The 26,841-nt window shown below is 36.6% G+C and overlaps 1 protein-coding gene and 1 long non-coding RNA gene across 2 annotated transcripts in view; both read right to left on the minus strand.

The window, feature by feature from the left end:
* Positions 1-3,849: 3,849 nt before the first annotated feature.
* On the minus strand, positions 3,850-14,942 carry LOC131075515 (uncharacterized). The gene is made up of 5 exons (XR_009372741.1): positions 14,776-14,942; positions 14,580-14,684; positions 14,304-14,405; positions 14,073-14,177; positions 3,850-4,455 (listed from the first exon to the last, which is right to left on the minus strand). It is a non-coding gene; the product is annotated as an uncharacterized LOC131075515 (long non-coding RNA).
* A 10,080-nt stretch (positions 14,943-25,022) lies between these two features.
* The window catches only part of LOC131876422 (uncharacterized), a 28,574-nt gene continuing 26,755 nt past the window's right edge, over positions 25,023-26,841 (minus strand). The window contains exon 2 of the mRNA XM_059221780.1: positions 25,023-26,483. Coding sequence (XP_059077763.1) covers positions 26,383-26,483 — 101 coding nt within the window. The 3' untranslated portion in view covers positions 25,023-26,382. The remainder of the gene's footprint in view (positions 26,484-26,841) is intronic.

The following is a 26,841-nucleotide window of genomic DNA, read 5'->3' on the forward strand; positions in this document are numbered from 1 at the left end:
ACGGTGAAAAACACACTGTGTTTGATGTGGCTGCCAAGGGGGGTAATGTTGTGAACGGTCCGTGGAAGTTTTTGGAGGCTTGCAGAGGAGGGGAAAATATAGATGTTTGTTTTTCCGGCCCTTCCATTGCCGCCCCTGGTCATAAGGTGCAATGACGATCTAGGGAGAGGTTTGTCCCAGTCTTGTGCTTCTTGTCAATTAAGTTGTCTAAGGAGATTGAGAGCGATAAATTTGAATGATTCTATCATCTCTTCTCGTGGAGTGATATGTAGGTTCAAGGGTTTTTGGTCCAGTCTTCCTAATCTACATGCTTGGATTTCTGTTAAGGCACATATTGAACCATGGAGAAAGGATTTTTTATAGCTAAGTTTGAGAATGTAGAGGATAGAAGAACGATTTTATGTGATAATTTTTTTAGCTGGGAAGATAAATTTGTATTGATGATTAAACTGTGGCATGTTGATTTCAATCTATCTTTGGAAACGTTTAATAAGATTCCAATCTGGATGCGACTCCCTAATCTCCCCCTTCACTTTTGGGTGGATCCTCTGTTTGAGGAGGTGGGTGATAAACTTGGAGATTTTTTGATGGTTGATAATGATCCTAATGATAGCTATCATTCCATTTTTGCCCGTATCTTGGTTGAGATAGATATTTCTAAAGCGTTGCCTACTGAGATTTCGCTCACTACTTCTAAGGGTTGTTGGGTTCAACCTTTAGACTATGAGGGGATCCCCTTCAAATGTAGGAGATGCTAAAAAACCGGTCATGTGGCTTCTCATTGTGGTACTAAGAATAATTATTTGGCGGCTTCATGGTGGAAAGGGGCGTTAGTTCAGCACTATAATGTTGAGAAAAAATATGAGCATCATTTGGTTTCTCAAGAGGCTGCATTGGATTCCCAGCATGATTCTTCGATTGTGCAGGAGATTTCTATTGGGATTGTTGGTGCTAATGGGCCCTAGGTGTCCACTCCCTACATCAATGTCTTGGGTGATATTGGCTCGTCTACTGGGAGAAATTTTGTCAATGTGTTGGTGGGTGTTTCTCCTACTGGTTTTTCCTCCCAGGTGGGGGTGGTTCTGCAGATTGACACAGGTCACTATTCAAGGAAAGAAAGCTAAGCATTCTTCACCCTCTTTTGATATGACTTTTCATTCACACAAGAGCAAAGTTAAAGGTAATTCTTGATGGGTCGGCTTTTGGCTCGTTGTTGGTTTTTGTTTCTGGCTATTGGAACCTCTTGTCTTTTGGTTGTCTATTTATCTAATGCTTCATCTTGAAGACAACTTCGCTTTTGAGTTTTGTTGATTCTAATTCTTTTAGAATCTCCTTTGTAAAGGGTTTCAGGTACCCCTTCAAAACCTATTTTTTCCTTAAACAAAAACATCTTCTAACATCTCACAACTTTTGTCAAATGTTGTTTCTGCTAAGCTTATCTTTAGTCTTTTCTAGCTCCTTCCTCAAGGAAATGATTTCAAATTCAAGTTCTCACACTTTGATTCTTTTGCCTTTAGCTAGTCCTTTAAAACCTTTTCAATGGGTCTGGCTACTTCTACTTGAGTCTTCAAATCCATGATAATCTTTTCTAACTTTTCACTATCTTCTTGAATTTAATCTTTCAACTTTGAATTCTACTTCTTAAGTCTTTTGGTCTTGTCTATGGCAACAATAAGTTTTTTCTCAAGATTTGTCTATTAAAGATCTTGAACAAATTTTGGACATAATCAAAGAGAGGATCCAAATTATATGTGCCAAGAGCTTTAAGTTATTTAAGTTCATATTTCTTAAGACCATATATGCATACATACATGTTTGGAGTTATTGAAACGCTCGTGCATAAACATGTACCTTATATGGCATGATCATCCTTTGTTTTAGATTTATATTTGTTTATAAGGTCATTGAACTTCGTGAAATCAATAGTGTTCACTAAATATCTTATATTGAATAGACGACATGATGATTAAATTATTTTAAATTTCTCTATTGAATCTATGAATATGTCTTTTTATATAGCCTAAATGCATACATGCTTTATAATGCTCATTGAGTATATACACATCTTGCAAACATTTGTTTTTAAATTGAATCTATGCATATAATTTGTGTCTTAAAATAGGTCTTCAATCTAAACCAAACGTACATATGAATTTAACCTTGATTTATATGAAATCAACATTCATGCGTATGTTCATTCAGTATGCATGTATTTTAGAAATATTATATTACATGTGTTTGAGCTTTATATTTGTTTGGAGTGCTATATCTTATATTGAATGAACATGATGACATGACCTCATTCTTTTTTGTCTTTTATCGACCTATGGATATTTATGTCTTAAATTATGTTTCGAAAAAATATAATCCAAATGTTTGAATTTAACTTTAACCTAGAGATTTATATGAAATGAATACATGCATGTGAGAAATGAATGTCTTTTTTAATTGAATCTATGGACATTTATTTGTCTTAAATTATGGACCTTGAATTAAATCTAAATGTACATGAATTCAATCCAGATTTGAAATCTATGCATGCATGTTTATGTTCACTGACTACATGTTTTAGAAATATTATATAATAAGTTCTTTTTTAATGTAAACATGTCAAAATACATAGATGTCCACATCTCAGCCTTTATATAGCAGATTACAATAATTTGGGCAAGCATACTTCTAAATTACAAGCCTCTTTCGGCTAAACAAGCACATGTAGGAGGATCTAGTCTATCAAACTCACCCAAGGGTCAAACCTATCCCAAACACAGCTAAGGGGTTTTGAACCTTGGTGGATGGCTTTCTATATCTCATATCGTCATGCTCACCTATTGTGCCCAACCAATTGAAAATATTTATATTTGACTGGAATGTTCACCATATACTATAATGAACACATTCATAATTCTATCTTTATTGAATCTATGGATATTTGCATCTTAAATTAAGTGAATTTTTAATCTAAACGTTGAATTTAACAAGTAGATTTAAATAAAATCGGCATTAAACATGATGTTTAATTAAACGTGTTTCAAAAATAATAAATATCATAAATGGTTCCATTCCACATGTACATCAAAACTTGCATTTAAGCAACCTTATATGGACCATGATCATTCTATGTTTAAAAATTTATATTCATTTATACTAATATATATATGTGTGTGTGTGTGTGAGAGAGAGAGAGATGATGATCCATAGATTTTATCTTTTTTGAACCTATATATTTAAATGTCTTTGGTCTAAGTGATTTTTGGAGAATTGCAGTGTTCCACGAAGTTTCCTGGCTGGGGAACAAGGGACGCCCCTCTTGTGGCTTTCTTTTAATCTCTTTTACACTCTCATGCCAAGTTCATTCTCCCCTAAATCTACATACTTTTTTCCCTCTCATGCTACTCATTTTCCCCTAAGTCTACATAGAATTCTATCTCTCTATTTCCTTTTTACTCATGTATAACTTTCTCCTTTATATGTTTAATAGTTCTAGAAGTTAAGGTTTCAATTTAATTCATGTAATAATCTGATAAAACATATATCATCAATACAATAATGAACAATTGCATATGTGCTCAAAAAGACGTCCAATGTCTATATGGGTAAGATTAAGCCTCGCTCTTTGTCGGGCACCATCCCTATCCACGTCTCGATCTCTATCGTAAGTCATGTGCTGAGCCCTACACAAGCATGTAAAATTAAATATCTGCAAGTATGTACATACATATATAGAATGTACAAATTAATATTCAATTTAATTTTAAATTCAGATACTTCAAGGTCTAGAAATTACAAGATGCCATATATACACACACACACACAACTTACTAAAAAAAACTTACTGCAAATCTCCAATGGCCACTAAAACAACACCATGCTTCTAATATATAAAATTCAAATGTTCAATTTTAATCAAGGGTTTTAACTTGAACATGTGATCAATTTTAAAATATACATGTTACCAAATTTTTCATACTTGATATCTAAACTGCAGCCTCAATGGCTCTCCCAATCCCACTGAACTCGGAAGAATGAATGGAAATGGGGACACTTGTATGTGGTGCAGTATAAAATGGGAACATAGCATGAACATTATCTATAAAACTCGCCTCGAAATGCTTGACCATTTTTATGGCCTCTTTAACTCTACTGGAAAGAGAAACATATAATTCCTTGATGTTGATCTCATCATAGGGATTGTACAATCGAATAATGTCAATCATACGCTTGGTCTCATCTCTAATAGTGACTAACCTGTCTCTATTTTGACAGGTTTGGAGTGTTACATATTGTTTGGTCTAGATGCTGTAAGGCATGCTCTATCATCTGAATGGTATCAGCTCAAAGCATAGATCCCAGAATGAGCAGTCATCAGGCTGGCTGATCAGACTAATGAGTAGTCCAATCAACCAGATACAACTCTGATCATCTAGATGAGAACTCTGATCAGCCAAGAAATATCTGCATAGTTATAAACAAAGAAAATTTACAATTTACTTAAATGATAAAATTTAGCTACATCAAAAGCAATTAAAACACTTCTATACATAATAATTTTGCATATTCCAAATTATCATTTCTACTTCTAAAGTTAAAACAAATCAAACGCAATTAACATTTCTAAAACCATAAGCATGGTAAGAATTATGAATATAAAAACATAAGATGTAAACATGATAAATATTATAGAAATGAGAGCATAATATTAAACATGATAAGCATCGTACACTTAGGGTCATAATGCGTAGGTATGATATTAATAAACATACATAAGGTGTGCGAGAAAAGGGCATAAACTTGATAACTAATTACAAAGATGTGAGAACTATAACATGATATGTAAATTATTAAGTGCTAGGATCATTATAAGGTAATAATAATGGTCGCAATAAACATGACATAGAGGTAACATCATGATCATTAAATATATTAAGCATAGGAATATCATCAATCATAAAATAAGAACATAACAAAGGCATATGTGCAAATATAAATATTCTACATAAACCATAAGAGAACACTGGAGGCAAACAAGCTATATAAGACCTATTCAAACATAAAAACCCCAATCCTTAAATCTCCTATAGGAGATGAAGGTAAAAGGGCAAGGGATGCATCATCGAGTAGCACTATTATTTGAAAAATTGATTGCTTAAAATAATCGGATGATCTATTCAACGATATACAATCGTATATAAAGAGTTTACAAGACGATGTTCTATAAAAAGAACATATCGTTAAAGTAAAACTTCAACATGAAGCTAAAACAAGTGTTAAATAAAGCTAAAAGCTAAAATCTAAAAAGCAAACTATGCATTCTTATAAAAGAAGGTAACTGAATGACCAACTATATAACCATTAATAGAACCACAAAAGAAGGTAACTGACTAAAAGAATCAATTATTCTAATACCCTCCCTTGAAGGTCAGTGTATCAATCAAGTACCTAATAGAAAACACAGTAGGCCCTTTGATCACAAATGCAATACAAATAACACTCTGCTGCTATGAAGACCCTCCCAAGATCTGAGAATAGTTGATTCCTCGGATAGATGATGTAACCCTCACACGCGAATTAAAGACTGGTACACGCGAATTACAGAAGCCTGAGACCATGATTTTGAAGAAAAATCAGCAAACCATTTTGCAGAAGAGCACAGTTTGCCCCAGCAAATCCAATATAGACTGCAGGATACCATGGTTGCAGATGTTTGCCCCGACAACTCCAAGTGCGACCCAACACTGACTACAACAAACCACAATTTTTGTGGAAAAAACTTAAAAACCCTGAAATAAGACGCCTCCAAAAGAAAATTCACAATTTTTGAGGAGAATCGAAAAACCAAAAAATCTGAGGTTACAAATCATCGTTCTGGTGGAAAAAACAGTAAAACCCAAATAACCAAAATCCCACGCGAACATCGCAGATTATAGATGAAAATTTTAAAGGAAAAAATTATAAACCCTACATACAATTTTTAAGGAAAAAGTCATGAAAACCCTGCAAACAATTTTTGAGGAAAAAATCGTGAAAACCCTAAAATGTCACGACAAGACACCAAACATCACGCAACAAAACTTGATTTTTGAGGAAAAAATCAAGCAAAACCCTCCCATGATTTTTTGTGGCAAAAAAATCAGTATTCCATGGAAACGCATTTCCCCCTCCCAGGCCCAAGTCCCCCCGTCCCCGAAACCCGTCCCTGAGACTTTTTCCCTTTGTCCCCCAGTCCCAAAAGCCCATCCCCCCATCTTCCCATCCCCAACATCTGTGGAACACTAAAAAAATTAGAAAACCCAAACATCATGCAGTAAAAAACACCAAACATCACGTGCTAAAACAACACTCCCTGATTTACCTTATTACGCGATTTTTAAAAAACCACAATTTTCCAGAAAACCTTGCAGGCCACGAACTGCCAAAAACCTTAAGCACCAAAAACTGATCCTGGGATCTGGAAACAAACCCTAGCAATTCAGAAGAACAAACCTCGAATTTTTTTCATAAAAAATATTGAACAAAAAAAAATTGGAAATTATTTCCAACTAGAGATGTTCGAATTATAAAAATTCGCCAAATCTTATAAAATCCCATCAACCTGTTCTAATACCATGAAAAATTGATTGTTCACAATAATCGAATGATCTATTCAACGATATACAATCGTATATAAAGAGTTTAAAAGACGATGTTCTATAAAAAGGACAAATCATTGAAGTAAAACTTCAACTTGAAGCTAAAACACTTAACAAACTAAAAAGCTAAATAAATCGACAACTAAGATGATGAACTAAAAAGCTAAATGACTAACTAAATAACTATTAATAAAACCACAAAAGAAGGTAACTGACTAAAGGAATTAATCATTCTTAATATTATTTGCTCAATGATGATAAGTAAACATCAAGTTCGAAGTAGTTCAACTCTAATAGGTGACTATTTTTTAAGTTCGCTTGGATCGTCAAGGTATTTCATTACATGCAGCAATAACTACATCTGAAAGTAACAAATTTATCCTCTCAGATCTGGAATTTTCTTGATAGCAAAAAAATTGAAACTGAAGCTGAAAATTTCCCAAATGACAAAATCAAAGTTTTCATAAGTGATAGTGGGAAGTGAGTGAAAGATCCAATAAATTCTACAAATTCTGTAAAAATCATAACATTAAGCAAGTTATTGCATTATACACTCCATAGCAAAATGGTGTGGCAGAAAGGAAGACTCACTGCGTTATAGAAATGGCCATTATGTATGTTGAAAGTTTAAAATAAATGTAATCTTTTCAGGGTGAATTCTGTCAATACTAACTATTTACTTGTTGAATAAAACTCGTACAAAAGTTGTTCATCAAGTCCCCTATCGAAGAGGCATGGATTGCTTGAAAGACCCTTGTTAGTTATCTTTGTGTTGGTGGATGCATGCATATGAATGTGTACCTAATGAAAGGCAAAATGATGATGCTAAAAGTGTTCGTGTGGATGGTATAAGCACATAGACTTTGTAAGCCTTTCAAGCACAAGAATATAATTAGCAGGAATGTCGTGTTATATGAGAGTGATGATGGGATTGTACCTACTGTAGATACCAATGGCAGAAGTAAATCAAATGATGTCAAGAATGGTAGTGAGAGAACAAATAAGAGAGAGAAGATAAGGTGAAGTGAGAAGTGAAAATGAATCATCTTTTTCTTCTCCTTTTCTCTTCAAAAGTCTAAGCTCCCAAAATGGTTTTTGCAAAACATAAGACAAAAAAGTCGATTAGTCAATATGATGAATGTGTTAAAATAAGAATGTGCACAAGATCTACAATGTATCACTCTCTAATTCTCTAGGCATAGATAAACTTGTGTCATACAAGGAGGCTTAAGATGAGCCTCAATGGCATGAAGCCGTGAAAGAAGTTAAATTTTATCTTATATAATTACATTTGGGATCTTTTTAACCTATCTCTGAACAAGAAACCAATTGGTTGTCAATAGTTTATAGAGTTAACTCTGATGGTTCTATTGACAATTATGATTAGTCTTGCAGCACAATTTGGTAATCCTTAAATGTCTACTGTAGACTACTTTTTTTAAGGATCGTCAAATTTATATGAGATTATCATACTCTAGGATTCAAAATTGGGCTGGTATCTAGCCCTTGCCTCCTACAACCTAGTCCCATGAACTCACTCTGAAAAATATGGCATGTACCAAAAAATTGTCAGAAGGAAGGCAAAAAAAACCTGTTAAATTGAAACTTGGTGGTCAAGGGCTCCTCTTTACCAGCGCAGAGTTTCAACCGAAAAGCTTACAAGGGCGCAGGTTCTGAGCAAAATGCTTGGGCCACATTATTAATTTTATAATTGCAAGTCTTGGTCGAAACAGATTTGGTCAAATCGATTTTGCCCGAAACATATTCGAACAAGTGTATGATGCCATGTAAGCACCACGTAGGGGTCACCTAGATTCAGGCGAAAGAAACACTTCCAGCCAAAATCAGTTTGCTTGAAAGATTTTCAATCGGAACTATTAAGTTGGCCTAAAGTGTGGTATAGGTAGGTAGCAGGAAGTTGCAATGAGGCCTTGAAACTATCTTGTTGAAAGGTGCAAGCAGACTTGAAGCTAAATCAACTCACGTTTGATGTTATTCTTAAAGTGTCTAAGTTGTTGAAGGTGCAAGCAGACTTGAAGCTAAATCAACTCATGTTTGATTTGTTCTTAGGGTGTCTAAGAGCGAAAAATTGAAGAAATTATTGTAGGATATTAAAGCACAGAACCTTTGTTGGTGCCACTTAAAATAACCTGTTGCAGGCAACAAATTGAAAACAGCAGAGTAAAAGGACATATGGAAAAGACAAGCATTACCAACCAGATATCAGAAAAAATAACCTAAAACTCTAGCCAATGCAGACTACTTTCTAATCTCAGATCTTCAAGTTAAACTTAAAACTAGCAATTGACAAAGATTTAAAACACAGCGTATGGAAGAATAATGTAGCAGAAAGATATACAAATGATAACCCTCATAAATCTAATGGAAATCACAAAGCTTCCTTTTTTTTTAGACAGCAAAAACAACAATTACGAATTTCAGTTCCGTACTGTATTCCAGAAATAATGAGTTAACGAATTGTGTCTGAACACTCCCTCTATTCTAACCGAAAAGTGTTTGTAATGCAGCAATATGCCAAAAAGCCATCGGCTTAGGAGACGACTTCAAATCCAATATTCTAAGATCTAAAACAGCAAGTGTTGGTGTTGGAAATAAGCCACACCCGGACCGACGATGGACTGGTCCAAGAGAGGCCAGTAGCTCAGTGGTAGAGCACTCCAGCAACGTATGGAAGGTCCTTAGGTTCGAGTCCTACCTGATCCATGTCTCAACGTGGTATTAGAGCTAGGTCCAAGCTAGGAGCCCCAAGCACACGAGAGGTGTGGATTAAGGGGGGGTGTTGGTGTTGGAAATAAGCTACACCCGGACCGACAATGGACTAGTCCAAGAGGAGCCAGTAGCTCAATGGTAGAGCACTCCAGCAACGTATGGAAGGTCCTAGGTTCGAGTCCTAGCTGGTCCATGTCTCAACAAACACAAACAAACCGAGCACAAACAGACACCAACAGCTTTAGTCGCATGATGGACAAACTTCACTTCAGCGGAAACCCTAAAAAACAAAACCCATATTTCTGTCGTATGAATTTGAGCCGGAACCCTAAGAAAACAAACTCATATTTTTGCCGTACGAATTTGAGGCGAATATTTACGAATTTTATTAAATTTTTATAGGTTTGGCGAATTTTGAACCTGAAGCCCAAAATTCGCCAAATGCGGTGACACAACATAGATTTATAGCAATGAGCAAGCTTAAAATTTGAAGTTCATAAATTTTTGGAAGTTAGTGGTTCCATGATTTTTTTGTGAAAGGTACTAAAATATTAGCTGATTATTTTTTTAGAAATCGTTCATGCTAAAAAATGTGGGTTGATTATGTGAAAAAAGCTAGAAATTGAGAACTAAGATGAAGGGACTCCTGATTTCAAAGACAAGATTCTAATTTATCTTCAGGCGGATTTTTTTCATCTCATGAGACATCCTATTCCGTAAAAATCGATCTTAAATCTCCCCACCCCCCTCCATGGGACCGCAAAGGAGAATTCATCATCGACCTCTTATGACTTAATGCCAAAGATAGGGTATCTATTCCACCAGATTTGCAAATTGACCTCCTTTGACCTGGTGCTAAGGACACAGGACCATTTATTCTGCAAATTTGCTCTAACCGGAAACTGGCCTGATCCGTTATAATACTATTCCACACAGCATGAACTAATTCCCAGTAAACTCTTCATAAGTCAAGCATAAGAATAATAGAAGCTGAAACAAGGATCAGAATATTTACGCTCAACATGGAATAACTTGCCAGCCTACAGTTAATTGTCCTGCGATAGTAAGAAAAACTGAAACAAACAACTTGGTGAATGCCATATGTAGAACAGCTAGGGCAAAGGGCAACTAGTGACATCATCCTTGGGCATGGCCATTAATATGTGCTAATGGCTATCCTTTTAATACCAAACGAGGTAGATCTGACAAAATTGTTAGTAAAGATACTCCTCTGTGCATAGGAGCTAAGTCACCGCATTCGAATTCGAATTCGAGTTCGACAACCATAAAATTCGGATGAAGTTCGGCAAGGGCAAAAAATTGGGAAAAAAATTTCGGCATTAAATTTGCCTATATAAATTAAAATTTTTTAAATATATAAATAATAAATTCATTAAATTATCAATAACTTGAAATTTTAAATAGATTTGAAATACAATTATAAAATAAAATAAATTTCAAATTTGTTATTTATTAAAATTATATAATATTATATTAAATTTAAAATTAATATAAATATTTTACAATGTTATTTAAATTATTATAAATAAATCTATATTATAAATTTATAATACATTATAATAAATTTAAAAAACTCCTCTTCATATTCCGTAATTTATAATACATTATCTTTATATATTACTAAATTAAAAATACATTATTATAATTTTAATACATTATCTCTATACTAATTGGTCGAAGTGGTTGAATGAGGGGCCCACCACGACTATTGTATATCGGGCCATCAATCAAAATTGTTATGAATTCTGATAAACTCCCCTTCAAAAGGCTTTTTCCACAGCGGATCAATGTCATGAGAGCAAATTTAATCAAATCGATCGTTCCAGCACAGCTTAAGGAGAATATGCTTATTCATTCTGCCTGAGATTCATGCTTATTCCTACTGAATGTGAATGTGTATCAGACAGCAGAATTTATTTTAATTTTAAAAGCCCTAGTTTTGCTCCGTACGAACTTTGGGCCGAACTTGAACGAATTTTTGAAGTTTTATTGAAATTAGATAAATTTCTAATTTCATGTATGCAATTCGGCGAATGGTGACTTAGCATAGGTGAATATCTGTTATTTTGCTGAGTGGTGGAGCTGACATGTGTGTGTATGCGCACACGTGCAGGTGTGTATTATTTAAAAAAGTAGATTTTGCTTTGACAATGTGTGAGGCAAAGGTCTTATTAATATGTTTACCAAATGGGGAAGGTAGCATAGAAGATGCGTGTGAAGGTTTGACAAAATCATTGAAATGTTTTAACAATTTTTGGTGACTTGAAGTGTGACAATGTGAGATATATAAAGGCCCAGAAGCCTTGCATCATTTTTTCCAAGTAAAGTTATCCAGCCCAAAAATATATTTGTACTAGCTTTTAAGGCATGTTTGAGTGCAGTATCCCCAGAGGAGGGCAAGCAGGTCCATGCTCATACTATCAAAAGTAGATAGAGTGATGTTTTTTGGCTACTCTGCTTCTTTATTCTTATGCCAAAAGTAATCATTTTACTCAAAAGTGTAATCCACGCCAATAGATTAGACCAATTTATTGTAGCCTCTCAACAGAAGGTTTTAAACTTGCCTAGCATTGAATATGCCACTGTGGATTTGAACTGGAATGAATTTAAACCAAAAATGCAAATCCACGCCTAAAGACAAAACCAGGGATCTTGAGGCACTTACTATCTCAGTAACTGCAATAACTGTAGTATAAAGGCAAAACAGGAACAAAACAGAGGTAGTCAGATTCATTTTATGGAAATGCAAGATGAAGGTATCAAACTGAACAAGATTAAATTAGCTATTGTCTAAATTTTTGTACTAGCTTGATATATTTGAACTTCACAAACAAGTCCATATCTTGCTTGTCAACCAGCATTTGATTCAAATGTGTTAGTCACAAGTGGTCTTATTTACATGGAAATGTTTTCCCATATTCCCCGTGAAGATGCTATGATGTGGAATGTGATCCTTCATCATAATTTCAGACCAAGTGGTTCACTCGGGTGTTAAAGCAGACCAATTCAGCTTTGCAAATTTCCTTGAGGCTGAAATCAATTGCTTGCGTAGCAACCCTTAAAATAGGGCAAGGAAGCTCAGGTCTACCTAATCAAAGCTTGAGTTGGGGTTAATATATTAGCACGAAGTATCCTTGATGACTTGTGGACCAATTCTGAGAATGTCAAGATGCAAACAAACAGTTTGAGAAAATGTTTAAATGAGTTCTTATTTCATGGACACCAATGACTACAGGAAACTGCCACAAAGGATACAAAGAGGCAACTCAGATCATTTCTCGTCATTCAAATGATGGATCATGAAGCATGATCCGAAAGGTTGATGTCAAAATCTTTCACATGGTTACATCCAGAAGAATATGTACTGTGGAAATATTCTCTCAAATGCCAAACCAGTTGAACTTTTCAATCGCCATGTTGGTCTAGCAACTTTAGAGAAAGAAAATAGATCCGTGCCCATATCATCAAATAAAACGCTGGCTTAAAGGTCTAAGTGTAGAACTCTCTTGTTGCCATGTCTTGGAAATGTTGAAACATAGTGGATGCACGTGAAAGTGTTCATGCCATATCTGACAATAATGTACTCTCATGGGGCTCACTGATACCAGAGTGTGCCTGTGAGGAGGCCCATAAAATATCTGATCAAATGCAATATGCATCCATAAGCCTGAACCATATCACCTTTGAGTAGTTGGTGTTTGCCATTGTTTAAATTCGTGAAAAGTGTTTTTGCCATCTGTCCAGTGTTGGAACTTTATGCTTGCATGGTTGCTACTGATTTTAAACCTTGCTTGGTGATTGTAACTCACTGCAAGTAACTTTTTGAAGTAGCAGAGGACTCTACCACTTTGTACTACTCACAAATATATATACTTCATAGGCAAATGGGAGGATGTTGAAAAGATAAAGAAATCAATGCAAGCTGGGGAAGCTTAAAAAGAGCATAGAGGCATCTTCATTAAGGTGGCGAAGAAAGCACACAAGTTTGCAGTGGATAACAGATAACATCCGCAAATGGAGGAGATATATGCAAAGTTAAAAGAATCAACCCTACAAAACAATGAGGCAGGTTATGCAAAAGGCAAGGACTTCGGGGCATTTGATGTTGAGTGGAAGAAAATTTACTCACTTACCAGAGTAAAAGGCTGACTACTACTTTTGGACTCATTAAAACATCCCATGGAACACCAGTTCAAATTTAACAACCGCAAGGCATTTGCAGACTGCCACCCTTATATCATAATTAGTTGGTAGAAAATTTATTCTTCAGAGATACTAACCACGACCATAATTTAAACGATGATGTAAATGATTATTGGTGATGCTTAGCAAAATTAAACAGTTAGAATGAGGCTTAATTTGAATTATCTTGTGCTGGTAAATGGTCATAAAACTCAGAGAAAAACTGTTGGGACCATTAATTGCAGAGGAAGTGCTTTAGCAAGGATTAAACTGTAACAATTTTAACTTGAAGGGTTCTAGAAGAATAATTTAGCAATCAATTCCAACCTTTAATTTACTCCCAAAACTATTAGGACCATTAATTGCAATCATAAAACTCAGAGAAAAACTGTTGGGACCAATAATTGCAGAGTAAGTGCTTGAGCAAGGATTAAGTTGTCTAACAACTTTAACTTGAAGGGTTCTAAACAAGTAAATTAGCAATCAATTCCAAACGTGCAAGTAGCTAACCTTAGTGTGAATTCTCTCTGTGTGATATTTAAGAAATTTTAAAAATTTGCTTCTGCTATTGAAAATGGAACCCCAGTTTGAGAGTTTGTCCCTATCTTGTGTAGTCTGCAAAACAATAAGAAGAAATGAACATTATTAAACTCTCATCTTTATTTAACTATTAACAATTTTAAGTAGATGGGTTTTAAAAGAGTAATTTAGCAATCAATTCCAACCATGCAAGTAACTAACCTTAGTGTGAAAATTCTTTGTGATCATTAAGAAATTTTAAAAATTTGCGTCCGCTCTTGAAAATGGAACCTACTTTGAGAGCTTGTCTCTATCTTGTGTAGTCTACAAAAAAATAATAAGAAATGAACAGTATTAACCTCTCATCTTTATTTTACTCTTTAAATTGAAAAGAGATTGAGTTTATAGTGCAAACCTAAATATCACACAAACAATTTTAACTAGAAGGGTTTTAGAAGAGTAATTTAGCAATCAATTCCAACAATGCAAGTAACTAACCTTAACGTGAATTTTCTCTGTGTGATCATTAAGAAATTTTAAAAATTTGCTTCCGCTCTTAAAAATGGAACCCTGGTTTTAGAGCTTGTCCCTATCTTGTGTAGTCTGCAAAACAATAAGTAGAAATGAACAATATTAACCTCTCGTCTTTATTTTACTCTTTAAATTGAAACAAGATAGAGATTATAGTACAAACCTAAATATCACACTAACAATTTTAACTCCAAGGATTTTAGAAGAGTAGTTTAGCAATCAATTCCAACCGTTAGTGTGAATTTTTTCTGTATGATCGCTAAGACATTTTACGGATTTGCTTCAGCTCTTGAAAATGGAACACAAGTTTGAGAGCTTGTCCCTATCTTGTGTAGTTTGCAAAACAATAAAAACAAATGAACAATATTAACCTCTCATCTTTATTTTACTATTAAATTGAGAGAAGATCAAATTTATAGTACAAACCTAAATATCACACTAACAATTTTAACTCAAAGGATTTAAGAAGAGTAATTTAGTAGTCAATTCCAACTGTGAAAGTAACTAACCTTAGTGTGAATTTTCTCTAAGTGATTGTTAAAAAAGTCTACAAATTCGCTTTCGCTCTTAAAAATATAACCCCATTTTGAGAACTTGTCCCTATCTTGTGTGGTTTACAAATAAATAAGAAGAAATGAACACTATTAACCTCTCATCTTTATTTTACTCTTTAAATTAAAGGGAGATTGAGTTTATCGTACCGATCTTTGCAGCTCTATTTCTTTCCAAGATTTCTTTGATGTTTCTCATAAACACATCTGCCTAGCTTGTAATATCGATCTGTTGGAAGCTGCTGATAATTTCTTCCAGCAAGGGTGCTAGCTTTATGGAAGGAGTTTGGGATGGTGGGAATGGTGGCATTGTGGATGATAGTTGTGTGGAGGAGATTATCCACCATATGGGACCACTTATTATATTTGTTCCTTGTATTTCTTCCTCAACTTGTGTCTCACATCATTTAATATTCATTTGCTTCCATCTCTTTAGCCCTTTGTCTCCACACCTCAGATAATTTGTTGCAATTCTTTCCAATAACTGGCCATGTGGCCTTGCTTTTGTGTGATTTGTGTCCCTTTGACTCGTGATTATTGCATATTTATATGTTCTAAAATTTTCAAGACAGTTCTAAATGCAGTGGTATAATGGCATATCACTCATTGAAAATATAGTTCCTTATTAATACCTATATTAGTTAAATATTAGAAAGAATTACCAAAGTATTTCTTAAATAATTTATGAATTAAAAGCAACATTTATTTTCTTCACATAGAAGACCATTACAATTACCTTAATTCCAAAAGTTGTAGGTGAAAGTGATCCTTGTGCACCATTGAATCCACTGATAAAGTTACCAAATAATACTTTTGAGAATGTGTAACATTTTCCATTCTATCACTTGCACACTTATTTTCTCAATAATCAAATGCAATACATGGAACCCAGTAGGACATGCTAATATAATGTTGCACATACTATTGTAGTCAATGATTGCAATTGTTAGTAACAATTATTCTATTGCTATCAGGATTCAATTGTGCAGTTTGTAAGTCAATTTCATTGAAACATTACCAATGAAATATGAGTCAATGAGTTTGACTCAAAAACTATGCAATTAAATTCCGATAGTAATATCATAATTTGACACGCTGTGAAAAAATATCACCCACTTGTCAACTATTATACTTCTCATATATGGCCTCATAGCATGACTTTTAGATGTATGCTTTGCTTTCCCATCTAAAATAGCTTTGAATAATAAGGCATGAGATGGCTGCACCAACCACTGTGACAATTTTAATGATACTTGAACCTAGTGATACTCATTTATATCGATTTCATTTATTGCAGTGGCACCTATAATGTCCCCTGCGGGAACCTTACTCAAATTGCCCTAATTTGCCCTAAGTAGGATTTGGAAAGATGTTTGAAGTTGAGATTATTGTATTAGTTCTTTAATCTTGATCTTGCAACTAGATTAGTAACACAAAATAAACATATCATTCAATAATGTACACACAAATTTCCATGCTCGTGATATTCAACAAGTGTCTTTGGAGCTTCATCCAATCAACACATTGCTATTGTGACATACTGTGGGAGACCATACAAGGCACCTTTTGAGCCAATCAAACAGGTTCGGGGGCATGTAAGTATGACCGACATATTACCTCCTGCTTAACTCTTTGGACTTCAAGGGACGGCTGCACATCCAACATTGACCCCTGCTTGACCCAGATGATTCTTTGGCTGCTTGCCCTCCTTATATGTGCCGTATCTCCCCTCCACAACAAAATGTCTAATTGAGTGGAGTTCTAAAGAATCTACTCATTCTATAAACAGATTTGTAAATGTATAATCAAACTTCATCTATCAGAGATGACATTACTAAGATTATTTTGCACATAGATGTACATTCATTCTTAATATAAATCATACCACCAAAATGAATAGGGATACTCAGATCACTGAGTTATTAATATGTATATTTCTGTCTGAAGGCACCTGAATGCTTTCCTTGCTGATAAGATAGATACTTTCATGCTCCTTCTGCATTGTCAGGTGTTGCCTTCTAATACCTTCTCAATGGTGCCGTCTCCTCCAAGTGGAACCCGTTGGTAGGGAGGTGTCTCTGGGCCCAGCATACAACCAATCTGCCTCTTCATGAAATCATGCTTGTTAGCAATGCTAACTAATGCTTAACTGTTGTTAGGTTTAAGTAATGAAATCATACTTTCTTAAGGCATGAAACTGCATTGGATTGAGTGAATTCGCCTGTCATTTAGGAATGATCCTATGCTTTCGTCCTTGAAGTGGTTGATATATGCTCACTGACTGATGACTGTGTTTGACTGAACCGTCACGGAGGATAGGTAGACAGCGGGTTCGCTGTAGGGGGCACGACAGCAACATTCACACTGGAAAATATTTTAAAGTCGATTCACCCCCATCAATTATATTCCCCAATTACAGCAAATAAAACTCAACAATCGTCTTTGATTTTACAAGACAACTAAAGGGGAAAAACAGCCAGTAATCCAAATTCATACGCAAATTAAAGCAAAATACATAAATTGAGAGGAGACCGTATAAACACTAAATATTTTCAACCTCAGTGAGTTTGAAGCAAAGAAAGATAATTAGGCACAAGGCCAACAGTGGAAAAAATTGAATTCCACTCCAGAAAATAAAATTTCTTTTGAGGCACTTAGTACCTGCAATCTATAAATCCAATTCTATAGAACTCCATCATTCGCAACCATGCTGAAAGATGCAGCCGTTAAAATCGTCCCACCTCTTCCATACTTATCATACTCTCCAGTTTAGGACATTCTTGATCCTCCCCAAGAAACTCCAATGTGCAATACACGTCATTTCTTCAATCTTGGGAAAATCCAAGTATATTTAAACTTACAAAATTTGTTTATCCTCATATAGATTTTTATTTCTCTTCAAGACTCACTTGAAGGCAATTCAAAGTTAATAGTACTGTTAAATCCATTTAATTTAGATTGTACATGGGCTCAAAGTGGGCAGATCAAGGATGGAACAATGCTCTCTGCAAATTAGGACCATTATTACATGTTTTATATAACTAATCTTTATGGCGTCAAAGGTATTCATGGCAAATCAAAAGTTGTTAGCCTTCCACCATGTCGCTATTGTTCAAACTCATGTCTAAAATGAAATTCTTCAAACCTAGCTTTTAATTGGATGAGTTTTGCAGGGATTCTGATGGAGGCCTCACACCAATTGGCACTCCATCACATATTCCTTTTGTGAGAGATTTTTCAAAGATTTAACATTTGTAATAAATTTTTAGCGTATAATTTTGTGTAAAAAAAGAAGAAAACTGCATGCATTTTTTTGCTGTAATCTCTTCAAACATCCATTATATAGCACAGCAATTTTTGCAGAACTCTCTGAATGGATGGTTATCTTGTTAATGACCATACAAATCATGCTATTTAAACATCCTTAACCACAGCAAAACACTTGATGTCTCAGCAGAATCATTTAAATGTATATTTTTATTTCTAAATAAATAGTCTAACATTCTTCAAGTTGAAGGGAAAATAATTTTGTGTAAAAAAAGAAGAAAACTGCATGCAATTTTTTGCTGTAATCTCTTCAAACATCCATTATATAGCACAGCAATTTTTGCAGAACTCTCTGAATGGATGGTTGTCTTGTTAATGACCATACAAATCATGCTATTTAAACATCCTTAACCACAGAAAAACACTTGATGTCTCAGCAGAATCATTTAAATTTTTATTTTTATTTCTAAAACAGTGCGAGACACGCAATGGATTTCAAAGATTTGATTGAATAACAGAATGAGCAAGATGCTCATAAATAGTACAGGAGTATTTACAAGAATAGCAAGTTTCTAATAAGAAACTGCTGATAAGATCGTAGAAGATCTTACTAAAAAAGAATATACACTATTGAGCATTAATACTAAAAATAACAATATTTTAATATTCTAATACCCTCCCTTAATGCTCAATCTATTAACTACTCCTATAGACCCCCTGAATTTTACAAATTTATCAGGACCAAGGGGCTTGGTGAAGATGTCTGCTAGCTGCTCCGAGGTAGGAACATACAGCAACTGGATGGATCCGTCTTCAACCAGCTATTGAATATAGTGACAATGAGTTTCCACATGCTTGGTTCTTTCATGGAAGACTGGATTCTTGGCGAGTTTGAGCACTCCCTGATTATCACAGAACAAGGGAGTTGGCCCTGCCTGGGAGACATGCATATCCGCAAGCATTCGTCGAAGCCAAACCACCTCACAAGATGCCTTAACTGCTCCCCGATACTCTGATTCTGTTGAGGAGAGAGCCACTGCCTGCTGCTTCTTACTCGTCCATGTGACAACAGCACCAGATCCCAAACTAAACACATACCCTGCTGTAGATTTACGATCATCAACCGAACCTGCCCAGTCAGAATCTGTGTAGCCACTGAGTGTAGGATCAGAACTCCGACTGTACAGAAGTCCATAATCAGGAGTGCCACTCACATAACCCAGCACACGCTTCGTTGCTATCCAATGATCAGCCTTGGGAGCTGTCATGAAGCGTGAAATGTAGCTCACTGCAAAACTGATGTCAGGTCTAGTGGCAGTAAGATAGATGAGACTGCCCACTAGTTGCCTGAACAAAGATTCATCCACAACTGGTGAAGATGACTAAGCTGAAAGTTTGAGCCCGAGTTCCGTAGGAGTAGAGGCAGGTTTGCAATCCTGCATTCTGAACCTGTCCACAAGACTTCTGGCATACTTGGACTGAGAGAGAAAGATACTGTTCTCAGTCTGCCAAACTTCAACTCCTAAGCAGTAATGTAGAAGTCCCAAATCTGTCATATCAAAGGTGCGGCACAAATCCTGTTTGATCCCAGTGATCAAATGTGCTGAACTGCCAGTAATGATTAAGTCATCCACATAGCCAACCACAAACAGAACATCATTACTAGTATGCTTGATATACAGGTTTGCATCAGATGGACTCCGCTGAAAACCATGATCTGTCAGGTACTTATCAATTTTCATGTAACAAGCCCGAGGAGCTTGTTTCAGACCATAGAGTGCTTTGACTAGTCTACAGACCTTCTGTTCTTGACCAGCAACCTTGAATCCTGGGGGTTGCGTCATGTAGACTTCTTCCTGTAAGTCACCATTCAAAAAGGCACTCTTGACGTCCATCTGATGGACTTTCCAACTGAACTGGGCTGCCAAGGCAAGAACGAGCCGTATGGTACTCATTTTGGCTATAGGAGCAAAAGTCTCCTCGTAGTCAATGCCTTCTTTCTGTGAGAACCCACGAGCAACAAGACGAGCCTTATACTTGTCTAGGGTTCCATCAGCTTTGTATTTTACTTTGTACACCCATTTGCAGCTAATGGGCTTCTTCCCTGAAGGAAGATCAGAAAGGGCCCAAGTGTGATTTTTCTGAAGACTCTGGAACTCGGCTTCCATAGCCTGTTCCCACTCAGGTATACCTTTAGCCTCTGAATATGTCTGAGGCTCAAAAACACTATGTATGTTAGCCATGAGAGCAAAATTGACTGTATGCTGCTGTTTGCTCTTATTACGGGAGGTTCTACCCTCAATGAGCTCAGTATCCCTGAGATCACCAATGGTCTTGGCCCACCATTTAGGCCGGAGAGTAGAAGTGCTAACATCTGGAGGAGCTGGAAGAGGCTCAGGAGTAGGAACAGGAGCAGCAGGAGGAGGATTATTCTCCGGAGGGAACTCAGGTAGTGCATCATCGAAAATAGATTCTGCATCATCCCTCCCATCAGGCAAACCTAATGGAATAAGAACACTGTGAGGCTGATCCTTAGAACACTGCTCAGAAGAAGGGGACTGAAAGAATCCTCTGTCTTCATCAAATACAACATCACGACTGAAGATAAGACGTTCAGTGTCTATATCGATCAGCCTGTAGGCCTTATGGTGATCACTGTACCCTGTCATCATGAATTTCTGACTTTTGGAATCCAACTTGGAGCGCTTAGCATCTGGAATCCAAACATAGGCAACAGAGCCAAAAACCTTCAGGTGGCTGATCTTAGGCTTCCGACCAGACCAAACCTCTTCTGGAGTCTTACCCTTAGCAGCCTGAGTAGGGGAATGGTTAAGGAGGTAGACAGCAGTAAACACTGCTTCAGCCCAATACTTATTCGGAACACTCCTGTGTTGTAACATAGAGCAAGCCATCTCAACAACCGTACGATTGCGATGCTCGACAACACTGTTTTGCTGAGGAGTGTAGGCTGTAGTCAATTGGCGTTTGATGCCATGGGTATCACAGAAGTTGGAGAATGCAGAAGAACAAAATTCCCCCCCGTTATCTATCCTAAGAGTAATGATGCTACATCCAGAGTCTTTTTCAACGAAGGAATTAAACTTCTAAAAGATACTAAATACATCTGATTTGTGTTTAAGAAAGTACACCCACATCTTTCTACTAAAATCATCTACAATAAGCAAAAAGTATTTGCAACCAGTAACAGAAGATGTATTCATAGGACCACAAATATCAACATGAAGTAATCGAAGTACCTTAGATGTGCGCCAAGACTTTCCATGTGTGAATGAAGTCCGATGCTGTTTGCTAGCTTGACAGGTGCCACATACTCCAAGATGCTGAGTCTGAATATCAGGTAACCTTGAAACAAGTCCCTCCCGAGATAACTGAGAGAGATACTGAATGTTGAGATGTCCATATCTCTGATGCCACAAAGTGCTGAGAGGAGAAACACAAGCTGCCAGAGCCACTTCAGGAGAATCACCAGTGTCAAGAAGCCTGTATAGGCCATGATCCTCTAGACCAACAGCAACAGTAAGACGAGTCTCCCGATCAATGATGGAACACTTGTGAGCACTGAACACCACATCTAGCTGAGGAGAATTCCTCATAATCTGACTGACAGAGAGCAGATTAAATTCCATACCAGGAACATAGTACACATTCAGGAAGATGAGATTCTTGCCACCAGACTGTATCTGAACAGTGCCTCTGCCAACAACTGTATACTCCTCACCTCCGCCAAATACAACGGAATCACTGAAAGATGAGAAGTCTGTAAACCAGTCACACCGATGAGAAAAGTGACGTGACGCACCAGAGTCGATGTACCAAGCAGAAGACCTGGCATGATCTGAAGACCTCTTAGCCATAAAGGCATAAAAGGCAGACTCCTTCTGCTCGGAATGTTCAGCAACATGCGCCTTCTGGTGTGACCCTCCCTACTTCTTTTGTTCAGAAGCGAGCCTCTGACGGCAATCTTTCTTCATATGGCCGTACTTGTGACAGTAATTGCACTGCACATTCTTCTTCTTAGCACCATCCTGTGTCTGAGAAGAGCCTTTCTGCTGAAAAGACTGAGAGGACTGAAATTTTCCTTTATCCTTGTGAAAGGATTGCGCTGTGAAGGCATTTTCCGAGGAGGCTGACGTAGTACCACTACCAAACTGTTGTTTCCAGCGATCCTGCTGTAGAAGTTTGGTGCATAATTCTGAAAACTTCAAGTCAACATTAGTTGAAGTAATATTGAGGGTCTCAATGAAGTGTTCATACGATTTCGGAAGACTTTTCAGAGTGATTACTACCATGTCTTCTTCCTCCATAGTCCGACCAATAGCTTCGAGCTGATCTCGAATGTCCTTAATCCTCGTGAGATGTTCCTATAAGGACATATATTCGTCCATCATAATGGAGAACAGTTGATTCTTTAGAAAGAATGCTCGGCTCTTGTCAGATGTCTCATGCAATTCCTTCAGATGCTTCCAGATGTCAAAAGCTGTCTTGCCGGAAGGAATCTGCAGTAACTAATCATCAGTCACGGAGAGTTTGAGAAGCCTAACTGCCTCCCGATTGCGTTCATCAAACTTATCTTGATCTATACCAAGTGTACCAGGACTGAGCTCTTTTTCTAAAACAAGCTGGTCAAGACGCCTATATTCAAAAATGGTCAACATACGCTGTTTCCAGATGTTGTAATTGTTGCCATTAAAGCATTGACTGCCTTCTAACATCAGATTGGTGAGAGAAGCCATTTGCACATTTCCCAATGTACTGAAAAATGACAAGAGATAGGTACAACAGCAATAGGCATGGATTTCAAGATGAGTCCCGACCGATGCAGAAAAACAGACAGGTGCCTAAAAGATGAGAGAAAACCCAAAAGGAATCTGAAAACCAAATTCAAATCCGTTGGCTCGAAAATCGAGGCACGGAAAACGATGCACCCAAAAAAATCGAGCAACTACCCAGATTAGGTTTCGAAAAACCCACCAAGAATCTACAAGAAAAATTTATTTTCGATGGAAACTTGACGGTAAACACCTTAATCGAAAAAATCAGAGGGTCGTGGAAGCCATGATATGCCCAGAAAATTTGCAGACAGAAGAAACTTGGCACAGGGAAGAAAAATGGGAGTCGCACCACCAGTAGAGATGTCCACACGGGTTTTAGAACCCACAGTAACGAGCATAAAACAATGCGACAAGTCTGCAGGTCGCGCACAGAGCCACGGACGCCGCCGAACAAAGGTCGCGACGAGTCTGCAGGTCGCGCACCAAGCCACGAACGCCGCCGAACACAGGTCACAACGAATCTGCAGGTCGCGACGAGTCTGCAGGTACAAGGCGAAAAAACAAATCGTGTCACCTGTACCCCGTGTTGCTGGCAGATAGCACTGCGGAATGATCACGGGTCGCGAAAAAAACGCGACTGTACAAACCCACGAAGTAGTCACAGGAGCTAGGAAACTGAAAAACCCTAGATGGATTTTTAAAAGTAACTGGAATAATTTCGAAAATTTCCACTAATTGGAAATTAGAATTAAAAAAATTTCGAAAAAATTTCTCCTATAGCTCTGATACCATAAAATAGTGCGAGACACGCAATGGATTTCAAAGAATTGATTGAATAACAGAATGAGCAAGGTGCTCATAAATAGTACAGGAGTATTTACAAGAATAGCAAGTTTCTAATAAGAAACTGCTGATAAGATCGTAGAAGATCTTACTAAAAAAAAATATACACTATTGAGCATTAATACTAAAAATAACAATATTTTAATATTCTAATAATTTCTATTGAACGTAGTGTACCAAATCAAAATACATAATGAGGAGCAACTGCTCCAATAAGTTTCAGAAGAATACACTAGAGGAGAGCATAAAAAACACACAAACTAGTTTCATTAGAGTCAAAAATTAAGACCAGAGAGCTAATCCCATGCACCAATATATTGTTACATTCATAGGTACCCAATGGTGGCACAATCAGATTTGTGTCTTGAAGAGCACACGGGCAATACTAGGGGGGTGAATCAATATTGCAGATTTATAAACTTTTAATGCAAGAAACCGCATAAATCTTAAAGAGAACTATCATTAAGACACCAACACCAGATTTCTCATGGAAAACCCTTACGGGTAAAAAACCACGGTCATACAAGACTTTCTTTAACAAAAATGGGCACCAACCCACAAAGAGCACCGACTCTCAAAGGGCACCAACCCACAGAGAGCACCAACCCTTCGTTTTGCTGAAGCACCAACTCCAGATTAAGCACAAACTCAAGAAAATGCAGAATTTAATATAAAGCTTCTGAATACACTTAACAATTTATATCAGTGATGCAGAGCTCCTTTGATTTCACAAATCCAAGAAACACAAGCACAGCTTTCTTCAATCCCATCAGTTTCACAGAAATAATATGTTCAATCACACAGATTGATCCAATTATGTCAGCATTCTTTACTCGACTGCTTACTGTATTGAGGATTGCCAATATCTCCAATACAGACCACTTCCTCTTTGAAGGAAAGACAAATAGGTATCTGTTGACGTGTATTTTGTACACTATCAAACATAGAATAAAATACCTAAAGGTACCTTATCCTCTCTTGAGTAAAGCCTCCGAATGCTGAAGATGTCGCGAAAAGGATCAATCGGGATGACTTCAAGGTTCTTGTATGTAGGGTCTCTACGTGTGGATAAGCTCTTTGTGGTATGATGTGATTTGCTGGAATCACAAGGGGACTTACATTTGATGCCTGAACTTCTGATTTGCTTTGAATATTGCTGGAACACAGGCTCTTACTAGCTTTGACTTGAAAAAAAGGAAAAAAAAAAGAGGAGGGTGAGGAAAGGATCTAATTCTAATACTAAGAATGTAAGAGCAATGAATGATCTTTGATGGAATTCTAACTAAGTCTTCTTTTGACATCACAGGAACATCTCCACAAGGTTAGTGCGATCTTCGAAGGAAAGCTTTATGATGTTCAAATCATCACTGCAGGCATAGACACCATCAGGCTGATGCATATCAATGAAGAAGCGATAATTGAAGTTAAGCTTAAGCTGAATGATTCCAGTTGACTACACAAGGCAAGTCTGCAATCAACAAACTGCTAGTAGTATGGATATACGAATTCCACCATCAATCAAGCACATTTCTTCCACTCATCTAATAATAAAATCAAACATGAGAAGTATAAAGACCACGCAAATTGTCGAATCGACCCATAAATTTCACCATTTCTTCAATGAAGTTACAAGTCTTTTACAACAACATCTTGGCAACAATCTTTGCCTTCTCTCTCTACTCTACTCTAATTGCTATTCTATCAACTAGCTAATCACCTTCTAACTACTCTCTATCTGTCTTCTAACTGCTTCCAACTATATTCTAACTCTAACTATCACCTTTACAAAATGAAATGTCAGGGCTTATATAGTGCCCTCAATACAATTCGATGGCTTAGATCAATTCGAGATCAATGGCCAAGATTCAACAATGAAAACCCTAATTAGGGTTTGTTACAACCATTACATAACATTTAATGCTTGACCAATATAAAATTGTATTGCTTGGACACATGTCCTCTCTAGAAAATTCCACCAATGGATAGCTGGGGTAGGTACATCGGTGTTTGTGCAACCTTCCATGAGTTAGGTACATTGAATCTGGAAATGCTGAGGTGGACCACACTGATTGGAGAAGTGATGACTAGGATGCCACCTCGTCTGACACTTGTAACTTGGTAGATATTCAACTTGATGTTGTTGAGAAGCTAGCTTTAATTAATTCATCTGGAACTATCTGCTTCTTCAACGAACCCTTGTTCTAACTTCTTGTGTCCTTGATTTGCAGGATGATTGTTGTACCTCGCCTTGGAATGTTGGATTGGAAGAGGTCGCCCTTGATGACGTTAGTCCAAAGAAGGCCGTCCTTGTCTATGCTAGGCTGGAGGAGGTCGCCCTTGTCCTTGCTTGATCGTCCTTGGAGGAGACCGTCCTTGATCTGGCTTGATTTTACAACTCCGGGATCTCCATTTGATGCCTACACAAAATATTAAAATTAGTAATATATCTTGAAATCTAAAAATTAAACTTTAAAAGGAAGATTCAAGATTTTAATTAGGAAACTTCATGATAAATCTTGAGTTATCATTTCCTAATTAACCATGTAATACTTAGATTTTTCCAAAAAATGTCTAAAAAATCAAACCTTGAATAAGGGTGTCAAGATGATTTCGCCATACCTCCTCTTGAGTTTTAAACTCTAAGAAATGATGTAAAAATAGATGAATTTTGCTAGGCAAAGTGTAGATCAAAGCTCTCCCTTGGATAAAATGCACCTCCTTTAGCTTGGAAAAGAACTCCACCTTCCTCTTCAAAAAATCTGGAAATTGGCCTTC

Source organism: Cryptomeria japonica, chromosome 5 (assembly GCF_030272615.1).
Source record: "Cryptomeria japonica chromosome 5, Sugi_1.0, whole genome shotgun sequence".
NCBI classification, from domain to species: domain Eukaryota; kingdom Viridiplantae; phylum Streptophyta; class Pinopsida; order Cupressales; family Cupressaceae; genus Cryptomeria; species Cryptomeria japonica.